The following is a 13,130-nucleotide window of genomic DNA, read 5'->3' on the forward strand; positions in this document are numbered from 1 at the left end:
TGAACTTCTTAGGATGAACTTGTTATATAAACACAGAAACACAGAAAACCTCATGATCTAAGGTGACTGTAGTGTTTCATTACTGCATGTATAAAATGTGATCTTAAAGGGTAATCAAAACTATTCTGTTCGAGTTATTTTGTGTGACACAAACATTTGCTGTGGCTGTGACAGATATCTGACCTGCAGGTTGTCACAGGTTTCCTGGCTGTAGGTAATCCTCTGGATCTCAGTCGGAGACGTGAGGTACAGGGCTTGACCGAGGTTGGAGAAGCAGAACGTCCTGGCTATTCGCATGTCTGTCAGTGGCAGGTAGTTGATGTCTATCAGGGGCCTTAAACTTGGTAAACTGTAAAAAAAAAAAAGAAAAAGAAAGTTAAACATTGTGAAGCATCTTATCTTGGAGTAAACTGATCACACTGTGTTAGGCAGTATTACCTCAGCGTCATGATGTGCCCATTGGCACAGAAACAGGCGATGCAGTTCGCTCCGGCCATCAAAACAACATCGGCTCTTAGAACAAAGGAGGTTTCTGTGATGTTGTGTTTGTAGAGGCGGGTCTGAGACGGCATTGCCACCACCTTGGCCTGTTTCTCCGAACACAGCACAGCAAACTGGGACTCCTGACCCTCCTGTGAAGAGGGAGGGGAGGCTGGCCTGCGCCTCCGGCTCTTCTCCTTCTCTTCATCTGAGGCATTTGGGTCATACCATGGCTCGTAGACAGGGGGCAGTAGAGTTGCAGTGGAGTCGAGGAGGGCCATTGTCAAAATGCCTCCTTTGAGTCTAACGAGAGTGCCTGAAAGAAATTATGACTCTGACTTTGACAAGTTTTTAAGACTTCAAGTTGGGAAATATGGATTAACGTTTCATTTAAAACTTGTTTTTTTCAAAATGTCTTGCTTTCATCCACAACTGCTGGGAAGTGACACAAGGAAACGCTTACCACAGGAGGAGATGCCAACAGACTGCTGCAGCCTCTGGTCCCCACCAGGGGGCACACTGAGGGCCACCGTCATCACAGAGCCTTGGGTGGTTCCCACCAGCAGACATGGACTAACCAGAGTGTCTGTCTTCCTGGGAAAACTCTCGCAGAAGTGAAAGGAGGAGATGGCCTCACGAGTCTCTCTTTCTATGCTGGTGACACTGGAACTACGTGAGCGGGTGAATGAGTTATCCTTGGCATCTGAGCAAAGATATGTGGACAAATGAGAGATAAAGAAAAACTTTGAGAGAATTGGAATGCTGAGAATTTTTGTGTCAAACAGTAGATGTTAGAGGCGTTCAATCCAGCAGGGGCTTCTGCTCAGTAAAACATGTATCCCATTACATTTGTGTATTTTATTAAACGGGCAGGCATAAAGAGCTTTCACTCTTTGCACATATTTAGTCAAGGATATAGCGTTCTTCTTAAGTGGGTCCAAATTAATTTATCTTGTAATAAGAGGTCCAGTATGCAGGAATTCTCTCAAGTAGTCAACTATAGATTTATGCAAATGAACGGTTGGCTGGCACTAGCCAATGATTTTTTTTGTTTGTTTTATCACAGTATTCTTTTGTAAGTGGATGGAATATTTTTGGGTGATAACAACAGAGAATAAGTAAAGTAAGTAGAATTATTGCCACCAAAAAGAAAACCAGCTGATGTTTAAAATGTAGGTGAGAGACTGGGGGGAGGGACAGGATCAACCCGCAGTGCTCTCCATTGTGTAATTAACAAAACTCCAAGTAAAGCATTCTAGTGTTACTGTGACTGAGTTATGTCTGTTGTGAAGTTTTTTTCGAAGGAATGTGGATTTATAGCACCACCTGCAGGATATAATGGGGGCTACTTGTTTACCAACAAGAAGAGTTCCTGCATATTATACCTTTACATTGAAAACACAATCATTACCAAAAAGTTATGCAAGCTTTAGTAGAGCGACTTGGAAATTAAAGTAATTAACAATGCCTTGAGCTCGTGCTGACAGAAGCCCATGTATTAACCACTGTGGTATGAACACACCAACAAACATGCATGACCCTCACATGGACCTACTGTAAAAACACAAGAAACCCGGTGTGCAGTCAAATTCAGCAGTTTTACCAACCAGTCACTGTGAGAGGATTATTTTCTCAACCAATGAGATTCAAATAATAATAATAAGAAGTCCCAGCGGTGGGTGGGGGTTAGTACCAGTTATCCCACTTCAGACCAAGACAGACCATGGTTGGTCCACTCACAGCAGTTGGGGGCTGACTCAGTTCTACACAAAGCAGCTTTCATCTTGGGCGCTGCCTTGTCTTTCCTCATAAAACTAATGCTCTTCTTACATGAGAGGGAGCGGGTCGGTTTGGGCTTTTCGTCTGTTCAGAGTGCACATAGAAAGATGTCCATCTCAAGTTATGGTATACGGAAAACAACAGAGGTGCCACACTCAGTCTAACAATACAACACACATGTAGAACAGGAGATTTGAAGATGAGCACCTGTAGAGGAAAAAAAAAGTCATGAGTGTTGGCTTACCCACGTCTGGCTTATGCTCACTAGACGAGCTAATTTTCCGTGACATCTTGGCTGCAACAGACACAAATAGCCTAGGTTTATGAGGAGGGAGCAATGGCTAAATGTTCATCACTCAACAAAATTATTTAAAATGTAATTACAGCGAGTGATTAGCAATTTGGCCCAATATTTATTTTTTTGGAAAAAAACAGGCAATTGATTTGAAAAAGGTTTAGGGGTTTGACTAAGCATTATAAGTGGTTATAAAGGCGGAGGGGCAACTGCTGAGGAAACACATTGTCTGTGTACACTGGAATCTTAAGACTTATATCGTATCGACTTGTATCGTCACATTTTTTACAGTTATATCTAATAATCTAACTTCTTGTTGCAGTATTTCTAGTATCTATCCTTAATTAATAAAGTTCTATCAATCTATCTATCTATTTAGCTTCAGATCTAACTTCAGATCTCCTTAATTTCCCTTTGGGATCAATAAGGTATCTATCTACTGTATCTATCTATCCATCCATCCATCCAGTACAGAAATGACGGACCTACAATATCTGAAAGTATATAATGGCTGTAAAGGTACAAAAGTTAGAAAATGACACCCTAATCCATATTCTCAAACAAGGTTTTGAGGCTGTAAACCTGTTAGATCTTTTCTAAATCACTTTTTTTCTACATCCAGCAGAGCAGTTTTTTCTTAAAAAACAATCCATGCTTAGAACCCTCAAATGTTGCCCGTCCTGGTCTATAACCAAACCCATAACAACACTGAGGAGCATTAGAGAAACCAAAGGTGCCTGTAAGGTCAAACCAAGCAGGAGGCAGCGAAGATATAAAGTCATTACAATTCAGTCAACATTGTTATGCAAAGAGAGTGGGAGGAAGAAGGAATGAAGTCAGAGTAGTAGCCAAACTCATGTGAAGCCCTAGAACCAGAGTAACACGCAGCAAGTGTCTATAATCAAAAAGGAAAATATTCACACTTCATCATTGTACTGTCAGATATTAGTGCAATAGAAGTGGTGGCAGTGACGGAGATTTTCAATGTTACATGTGCTGAATCAGGAAAAACCACCAGATCAGCTTATTATCTATATACAATTGTGCAACGGTGTTGTCACAAAACCAGGCATACAAAATTGCCTCAAAACAGTCATGCATTAGATACAAGATTTCTGATTTAATTTAAAAAGCCCAAGACTGAGATGTGATTAGTGAAAAAAATCATCATCCTAAATGCACTCTGTTCATTCATTGGCACAAAAAGCACAAATTTGCACAGGATTAAAGGCTTGTTGTGGTTAGATCGCTGTCATTTAAAGAGAGAGAGAAGGAAAAGGAGTGAGCGAGTGATCAGAAGAAACGCAATCTGCTGATACAGTACCAAAGTCACTGGCAACGGTCTTGGAAAAGCGTCTGCTTTTGAGCTTCACTGGAAACAGGTTCAAAAGGACAAATCAGGCAACTGCTTTTTTAGTGCAGTAAACGGCACAAGCAGTTCTGGACAGTACAGTACCCTTTTGCATGAACTTCTGCCTTCGTTCATCATCTGAATTGCACGGTGAGGTAGATCCTACATGACAAGCATTGGCAGTTGGAAGGAACCAATGATCACAGACGTATTATTTGCAGTTTAATGTCGAAGTTTACCTGAAGTAGGTGATTTGCAGCGATCTTCCGAAGGGTTGGCTCCGTCGTTGGAATCACAAAGTGCTGCGGAAGCCACAAACGCTCAGGTTAAACACAAAGTCAAAGTCGTGAATCATCGGGACTAAGGTCATAAGGTGAACAATCTACTATTTGAACAAAGTCAGGAGCTGCTACCTACACCAGACAGTACCTACAGTCAGAAATTATGGGGTTACTTCAACTTCACTTTTCAGGCTTTAGTAGCTTTAAAGAGCATAGTATTTTACTATATAATTTTGACTATTGTATACTAGAGAAAGCATTATCAAAATCTGCATGTATAGCAGGGAACTACAAACTATATGCTGGCTTAAAGGTTTAAAAAAAAAAAAAAACAAAAAAAAAAAGACTTACTGTAGCGTAAAACCACTCAATTAAGAAATAGTATTTGGCCAAAACAAGGCTTCATGTTATTCAGAATGTTAGAACAATTACATTTAGCTGGAGATAAATGCACAAAAAAACCCCAGCTGCAACCCACAACAGAATAACCCATACCAAAGAAATAGTTAGAATGTAGCTGGGAAAATGTGAAAATAATGCTAAGATTGCTCAAATAATAATTAAAGGTAATTGTAGAAGTTAGTAACGCTTAAATGTGACCAACATTTTTTTCATACAACCACTTACAGAGACAAAAAGGCTACAAATTGCTTATTTTAGCAAAAAAGCAAAGCAAGGGTTTACCCATTGGCTCAAAGCACAAATGATGGGAAAGAAATCTCATAAAAATTGTCCCAGAAAAAAAAAATCCATGTTATGTTTCACCACCAAGAAAGAGCTGAGTAAAAGGTTTTGTTTCGTACCCTGGAGCTACCCATACACTGTAGTAAAAGAGCCACACCTGAGCACACGAATCTAGTACAAATCTGTTGACTTAAGGTGTCAGTGTTTATCTAATAGAATTGGAGCCTGTGGTACAAAAGACATCAACTGATTTTGCTATAGAGCCTTCCAGCCCAAAAATCTTCCCTCAGATCAGTGCTGTTTTTTTATGTTAAATAAGGAGCTTTAAGGTAAAGGAGGCTATTGAATCAAAATCTGGGAATATACTTCCAAGGAAAAGGGAGGGCTTGTGTCTTCTACAATAGGGAGGATGAATGGTGATATGTAATGACTTACTGAAATGAGATGAGCGTAGTTTTTTCACAGACTCACTATACAAGTTAGAAAGCCTGGACATGTAAAATGTCACATTTGGTTTGTCTTCAGATCGAATCAAAAAGGAGAAACAGACAGTAGAGACAGTGAGACAGAAAACAGACTGAAAACATGGATGAAATGAGTAGAAAGTATGTCAAAAAAATAAATAATTAAACATATTCATACTTAAATAGGATTCTTGTGAACAAAGGCTTCTATAACCAGATGATATACAAAAAAAAGAATAAAAACAGACAAAGACAAAGTGGACGATATGACACAAGAACAGTTCTATGTTCTGTTTCATCACTGAAGTCATTCAAAAGCACAGTAACAAAGGCACAGCATCACCTCCCACTGCACAGATCACTAACGTTTGTTCTCTACTGTTTTGGCTAGCTGTAAGTGAACAGATGGAAACAGTGGTGCCCCCTGTTGTGGCAGAAAATCTACAACAGGGGGCAGTGGTCATAATGTTAACCAACAGTGGCTGGCAAGTGTCCGACCTAGCTCTCTAGTCCACATCCAAGAAGAGTGAGCCTTTTTCAGTAAGATAGAGGAAAACCAGGTACTGAGTGAAGGGTTTCAGCAGAACAAAGAGAAGAAAAAGAGCAGAATGGTGAGAGAGCCGCTCACCTCCAGAAGGCTGCCGAGCTTTGCGAGGAGAGTGAGGCTGCCTCTGGTATGGGTCAGACGGACTGTACAGCTCTGATGTGCCCATGTTGAGGAGCAGGGTCTTTTGGAGGTAGTCCACCACAGCCAGACCATTACTGTTTCCAAACACCACACTGAAATGCAAACATAGCAGGTGAGAAACGAGTGATGGGAGGGTTACAACTTTATATAAACAAAATCCTAATTTAGTCCTGTTTTGAGTTATAAATTCCAAATCAAACTTAACTTCTACAGTCTTACACAAAAACCCCAGGGTTGTGTTCCCATCTATTGTCTATGGTTTAAATGGGCACCACCTGAGTGACTATGTGTGTCTAATATTCAATTACAATCATTCCCAGCCAGAAACATTGTGACCATGTGCAAAAAGGTAGACAGAGTGCACACAGATCAGTGTAAAATGCTGAGTTATTGCATAAGCAACCTAAGAATACAGTATTTTTAAAGTAATTGTCTTAATAGAGATCAAATCGTAATCAAGTTTAGCTTAAGCCAATCTGCTTTAAAGAGGCAACAATTAAAATTGTGCCTATAATAGCCTGCAGTACAGTATGACGTAAAAAAACAAGTTCTACCCATAGAGGGTGCTGCATGCTCATTAGTCTTTACATTTTGTGCCACCATATGTTAAGTCTGACTTCACTACATTGTGTGTTTATCGGCTGGCACATGGCAGGTTATTATGGGACTTGGGGAACTAGTGACTGTAAGTGTATATGTCTGTATGTATACAACTATGGTCCATTTTTGCAAACTCTGTCGATTCTAATAGATATGAACTAAATATAGATGCATCCCCAATGACTACCTTTCTATTTCAGTTTACTTCAGATAATCAAAATATTAAGCATGCTAGCCGGAAAAGAACACTTACAGGCCATAAGACGAGTTGATAGCCAGGCTTGTGATTGGCTGAGGAGGTTCCCCGCTCACCCACACCAGCTGAACCACGAGCTCCACCTGGTAGCCTGGAGACTGCTTCAGCGGAGAGCTCCGCACCCTACATTAAACACACGGCAGGATGCAGCTTAGAGTGGAACAAATATCATCAGCCTTTGGGCTGTAAGCTGCACTGACAATATCATTGTTTTTATTATTGTTTTTCCCTCCTCCATCCTCTAACTGAAACAGACTTTACATCATTTTTCCCCCGGTGAATTACTGAAAAGGATGGAGAATGTGACTGAACGGATGATTTCAGCTCACAAATGACATTTTTATTTCTAGTGTCACTACATTTGCCAAAAGAGAGAACAGGAAAATATAATTCTACATACTGCAGGCAAGGAATATTGTCCCGGGGTCCATCGGAAGGGTTGCTGCCTGTGGAGGTCTGAGTGGGAGGTTCAGACTCCTGAGGGCTAGAGGAAGCTCCTGGTGTGGGTAAGGTGGGTGTCTGATCCCCTCCTGGATCAGGGGAGTCCACGTCGCTGAAATCACACTGCATCCGCACCTCCAGGAGCTGAAGACAAGGAACTAAAAAACTTAAAAAAGCACCACATTAACCCAAACAAGTCTATGCAGTATGTTAAACAACACTTTACTAAAAAAAACAAAATCTTTTTTTTCTACATACCTGCACATCTTCAGTTGTCACCTCCTGTTTACTGAACCGATAAACGATAACATGAGCGGACACTCCAGCGACACACAGCATCCTGCTCTCAGGACACCAGGACAGAGTCTGGATGGCAAAGGGATCTTCTTCAACGATGTCTGCGCCTGACTTCTCCTCCTTTCCACGGGCTCTCTCAAACACCTTGGCAGTCTTCAGCTTGTATAGCACTTGAAGCATTACTGAAAGAAATGTCAGGAACAAAAATGCTCACATGACTTTAGGATACTTACTAGATACATACTAGAAATTAGGGCCAAATAAACATGATGATGCCAAGTTGCCAATGGCGATGTTTTTGTTGCCTTTATTTTCAAAGACAAAAAGGCCAAAAATGTACGATCATGTCAACAACATACAGAATGGCACAAATCTAGATTATTTTACACTGAAGATTTTGTCAGAGTGCACACTAACTAGTCTATCTTTTCACTCCAAAAACAAATTGTATTATATTTAAAATAAATTCTTGTTTTCTAAAACACAGAGTGAGTCCTAAGGCTTTTATGTTGAAATCCATTATATTCTAGACCAATGTTTCTCAGTGTTCTGTTTAATTTACACAAAAACACACACAAAACTACTTACATGCAGAAGCGTCCCAAAATTTAATCGAGCCGTCGGCATGCCTGTTAAAAACATAAAGTTATACAGTGGGAATATTAACATTTTTTTATTTAAGGATTTACAGACTTATTAAAATTAAAGAATTCACACGGTAACAGCAACCAACCCTGTGATGATGATTTCTGGGTAGCTCTGTGTGCCTTGGCCCCAGTTTCCTCCACTAATAGGCCATTCCTGTGGCAAAAGGGAAGACAGTGTATTTTCTTAACTAAAATAATATCGCCATAAAATGTTGTAATGAATATGATGTCGAACAATCCCACCCATGAATATGATGTCGAACAATCCCACCCAACCGCTGCCCCAGACTGTGGAGGCCCTGCGTAGCTCCTTCAGCGGCAGGCTCCGGCATCCACAATGCAGGAAGGGGCGCTACCGCAGGTCCTTCCTCCCATCAGCCATAAGACTGTTTAACTCTTTGCACTGACTACCTGCACCCTTCACTGCCACTTTATTGTTCAATATGTATATTTTCTTGTTCATTATGTATATTTTTCTAAAGTTTACTTTAATTTTAGAGTGCTTTTTATTTCTTTTTACTCTATTTATTGTGTTAACTCCTCTTCTCTCTTTTTCTGCACTGCCACTTGCTACTGTACTAGTATGTTTCCCCCAAGGGGGATGAATAAAGCCCTACTCTACCCTACTCTACTCTAAATACTGACTGCTAATACATTTGTTAATAAACAAAGTAACGTACAACGGATGTGGAAACATTCACTAAAGCATCAGATTCATAAAAAAAAAAAAAAGAAAAACTCAAACAGAGATATTCACCTTCTTGCTGTAGCCTTGTCTTTTTTGCCGGGTACCGACAGAATAAAGTGCAGGAATAAGTCCAGCAGGACAGTCAGCAAAGTACTCACAGCAGGTCACTGGTGACTCATGGATAGTCAGAGGATATGGATTCTCATATATTGGGTACCTGTTAAGAAATGTGGTGCAGTGTTTACATGTAAGGACCACTTAATGGCGCCCAGCCACGTTGTCCAATAGAAATTGAGACTCAAAAATTCAAAAAGGTTATGAACCTCTGATCTAGAGTCAGTAGCATCATTATTTATATATATATATAGTATGTATGTATATACGTCTTTGGTTGTTTATTCTCATCTTAGGAAATTGTAGAATAAGGAAAAGTTATTATTATTCATATGTCTTTAAAGCCCAGTACTCCTTGACGCACATCGAAATAACACAGGCTATATTTAGAAAACAGAATATTTACCCAATCTGTCCGAGGTCTATTACAACTAAATCTTTCTCCAGGAGGACCACGACAGCATAAGGCTCCTGGAAGTCTGGCAAACAAACAAAGTACAAAATTAACCGAGTAGATGACGTCATTACATACAAGATGGAGGAGGGGCAGGAGGAACTGTCGCTGCTCACCATTAGGATATGGAGTCTCACACAACGTTAGAAAGTCTACTATGGGGTAGTCCATCTCCAGGACGGTAGTGCTTTTACCGTGCATCACAGTCAGACAGGCTCTCCTCCCCACTGTGTCGTAGGACAGACCCCCGGATAGGACCATGAATGGGTCCCTGAGGATAGAATATACAGACACAGACAAAACCAGGCTGATTGTCTTTCCAACGAAGCTTCAGTTTGAGTCTCATCAGTGGTGAATGGCTGAAGAGGGACATGAATTACTCTTCTGCTCTATCTGTAAATGACTTGACCCCATTTTAAATGATGGGAGGAGCTTATTTTTTAATTACAACAGCAGCTATATTAATCCCTGCCCTCTGACGGATGAAGAAAAAAACTCTAGGATGATTGGATCAGTTTCTGTGAAACAGTACTTTGTTATTGGAAAGTTTTTACTCTGTGATCCAGACATGAAGTTTCTTCTCTTCTGCTGATAATAATTAGAATATAGTTAGGTGATTATAACATAATCACATGTTCACATGTAAAGAGACATGACTGGTCCGGTCACACACCTCACTTACTGCAGCACAGGGACGTTAACAACAGGCCTGACCAGTTGGATACACAATATGTGTTTGTGACAGAACAACAGGAAAGGCCTGTTTCAGTGCAGGATACGGATCAAACCACAGACACTTGAGACAAAGGATGGGTGGAGTATAACACACTTACCCAGCCCTGGTTGTTTTGTACTCCACCTTCAAAATAGGTTTGCATGGTTCTGGTTTTTTCCCATCCTTGGGCTGCTTTCCTGCAGGAGGTCAAAGGTCAGAGCTTTTTAATTTCACAGAGCGCAACATCGTGTTCTCACATCCTTTTCTCTTTTTAAAAAGAAACTACATGATGTTTGTCCAAGTGTGTGAAAGGACCATACGAGTGTGTGTGTTTGTGCGCACAGCAGCTCGTACCATGTGGCGTGATGATCTGCGCAGCCTTGGCTGGGGCACGTATATTCCATGTGGTCAGAGTGCCGTCTGAGTGGCTGCAAACAAACTGTTTACCCTCGTGGTGCCAGGCCACTGAGTGGATCGCCTGCAGCAACAGCAGCATATCATCAGCGTATGATGCAAACATGGTGTCTACATTTTCCGAAGCAGCTCCATGTGAAACTTTTGTCATTGATTTTTGAGCAGTTGAGATATTTAAAACACACTTGGTGAGTAACTACAGTAGAACAGAGCATGAATGCAACACTCTAGGTGTATAGCCTGGGGCATGGAAGGCATTTAATGATTTTCAAAACCCTTAAATGTTTTCATTTAATGTTGTCAAAGTTTTGCAGGTACCTCCTGTCAACTCAAGCATGTTGCCCAAATAACCAGAGTCAAATTTACTCCCATAATCACAGCCACTAACAGGAAATGGAATAATGTCTTACCTCATCGTAATTATAGCGGTAGTCAGCTTTTTTGGACTTCAAGTCCCACAACACCACCACGCCGCACTCGAATCCAATCAGAAGCTGCAATAAGCAGAGAAGCAAAGCACAGCTCAGTTGATTGCTGTGAAACCACACGCTGCACATTTGCCTGGAGTTAACATGAGCTACTGCAATTTCTTAATGGTCTCACAGCACGCATTTATTATGTGGAAAAGAGGCAGAAATATCACACACGCAGACACAAACACAATAACAACTATTTAATTACTGTGTTTGCAGACACGAATATTATGGGATATATCTATGTAGGTGTGTAGATTTCCTCAAGGCAAATACTTGAATATTTATGACAGAAGAAAGATCCCCACCCACCTGATTTATTCAGGTAAATATCTTAAGGATTTATTAACTGATTTTTATGGTAAATTTGTTCGTGATTTAAAAAATTTCCATATTTTTTACAAATATCACCTTACCATCTTCTGACTGCCTTGCTGTAGACAGGCAGAAGAATAAATCATATAAATGTTTCCTGCTGGAAGTGTTAATCTTAGAATGTTTAGAATACCGCCAAACCATTCAGAATTTTTATAAAGTTGGTAGTGGATGAAATGCAAACAGGTGATAGGGTCTTTCAGTGTCAAATTACCTTTCCTTCATCCATAGGATTATCACTGATGTGCACCACAGGCCCTGGGTGTGTCTTGGTGGATCTGTGCAGACAAGAAGCAAAAAAGGAAAGAAAAATCAAGACTGTATTTTATCAAAAAAAAAAAGAAGGGACTGAAAAGAAAAACGACAAAGTCACCAACAATGTGTTTTTTAACAACAAATGTAAACTTCTAGAAAGAGGGAGATGGAAAAACAACCACAAGAGGAGCAAAAAATAAAAACAGAAGTCAAAGTCTCTGTTTATGGACAAACATTATCAAAAGAAACTGTGCATCTGTGCACTGCAGAAGAAGACATTAAATATGAGAGAGAAACAAACAGAGAGGGGAGAGCAGGGTCACATGAGGGTCTGTGAGAGATTACAGTGTGGGGAGACAGCATCACCGTGGCAACAGAGCAAAGGGCCACAGAGGAAGTGAAGGTCTGGTCTGAAGAAAGTGTTGCTGCCTCCAAATGTGGTCTGGCTCTAGAGGCTAATGATCTCACTGCTGCTGATGAGTCGATACAGTCAGACGTAGAGACAGAAATAACTGGCAAAGATTCAGTGGAATATGAACTCACCACCTACGCTACATCATTAGCTTCAATGTGTTTTTAATAGAAAGCAACAAAGAGGATATCAGGAAGAATTGTGAACTGCCTGTGTTACCCATTGAACTAAGCATCAGGCTTCCATCACAAATCTGGATTAATGACCAAGTTAACATTAAAACAATTTTAGTCAAACAAGACTAAGCTGTCCATTACCAGCAACAGAATGGACAAAAAGCCCAGACTTGAATTAACCAGGAAAAGAGAAATTATACAAGAATTACATATTCCAAATTTCCAAAAGGCATACAGTATAATTATAATAATCCACATTAACAGGAGATGATAGCTGAACGTTTAAACAACAGCTTTAACTGACAAAAACATTTTAAAAAATAGTGCCAGAAAAATGCTGCCCTGAGAGCTGTCTTAATTTGGGCTTTATGCTCAAAACAGTCAACAAAAGGTTAAAGATGTAAAAGAGAGAAACAGAAACATCAGAAACATCAAATGCCATGAGAACAAATTAAAGCATTTGAACAAAATGTCAAAACTTTCCAAACTTTCCAACTTTCCAAAATTCGGTTAAAGATGTGTCAAAAGAAAATCCTTAAAACAAAGATAATATAAAATATAGAGACAAAATATTCTCTCTGAAACTTTTTAACTCGCTACAAAGAAGAGAGAAGTTTTACATTTCTGAACAAATTATCTAAGAAAATGGTAGCTTTACATGCATTTGACTTTAATTCTATTCTTCTATATATAGTACATGGGCACATGTGAACTGGCCTTTAAAAAAAAAAAACATAAACGTAAGAGCTACATGTGGCTCCCACGCCGCAGGTTGGCCATGTCTGTTCTAA

The 13,130-nt window shown here is 40.0% G+C and overlaps 1 protein-coding gene across 4 annotated transcripts in view; it reads right to left on the reverse strand.

Moving 5' to 3' along the window:
* The window catches only part of stxbp5b (syntaxin binding protein 5b (tomosyn)), a 29,564-nt gene that overhangs the window by 5,418 nt on the left and 11,016 nt on the right, over positions 1 to 13,130 (reverse strand). Inside the window, exons 6-26 of one of the 4 annotated variants that reach the window (XM_017035543.2) lie at positions 11,711 to 11,774; positions 11,059 to 11,142; positions 10,589 to 10,712; positions 10,353 to 10,431; positions 9,636 to 9,790; positions 9,472 to 9,544; positions 9,021 to 9,168; positions 8,350 to 8,417; positions 8,205 to 8,245; positions 7,578 to 7,798; positions 7,279 to 7,463; positions 6,876 to 7,001; positions 5,963 to 6,114; positions 5,306 to 5,389; positions 4,145 to 4,207; positions 4,011 to 4,067; positions 3,879 to 3,926; positions 2,504 to 2,554; positions 944 to 1,183; positions 439 to 796; positions 184 to 349 (exon numbers count right to left, since the gene is read on the reverse strand). In XM_017035543.2, coding sequence (XP_016891032.1) covers positions 184 to 349; positions 439 to 796; positions 944 to 1,183; positions 2,504 to 2,554; positions 3,879 to 3,926; positions 4,011 to 4,067; positions 4,145 to 4,207; positions 5,306 to 5,389; positions 5,963 to 6,114; positions 6,876 to 7,001; positions 7,279 to 7,463; positions 7,578 to 7,798; positions 8,205 to 8,245; positions 8,350 to 8,417; positions 9,021 to 9,168; positions 9,472 to 9,544; positions 9,636 to 9,790; positions 10,353 to 10,431; positions 10,589 to 10,712; positions 11,059 to 11,142; positions 11,711 to 11,774 — 2,587 coding nt within the window. Of the gene's footprint in view, positions 1 to 183; positions 350 to 438; positions 797 to 943; positions 1,184 to 2,220; positions 2,344 to 2,503; positions 2,555 to 3,878; positions 3,927 to 4,010; positions 4,068 to 4,144; positions 4,208 to 5,305; positions 5,390 to 5,962; positions 6,115 to 6,875; positions 7,002 to 7,278; positions 7,464 to 7,577; positions 7,799 to 8,204; positions 8,246 to 8,349; positions 8,418 to 9,020; positions 9,169 to 9,471; positions 9,545 to 9,635; positions 9,791 to 10,352; positions 10,432 to 10,588; positions 10,713 to 11,058; positions 11,143 to 11,710; positions 11,775 to 13,130 lie in introns of all 4 variants that reach the window. The other 3 variants (XM_008311001.3, XM_008311008.3, XM_008311025.3) reach the window with 3 other exon arrangements.

Source organism: Cynoglossus semilaevis, chromosome 1 (genome assembly GCF_000523025.1).
Source record: "Cynoglossus semilaevis isolate Cse_v1.0 chromosome 1, Cse_v1.0, whole genome shotgun sequence".
NCBI lineage: Eukaryota > Metazoa > Chordata > Actinopteri > Pleuronectiformes > Cynoglossidae > Cynoglossus > Cynoglossus semilaevis.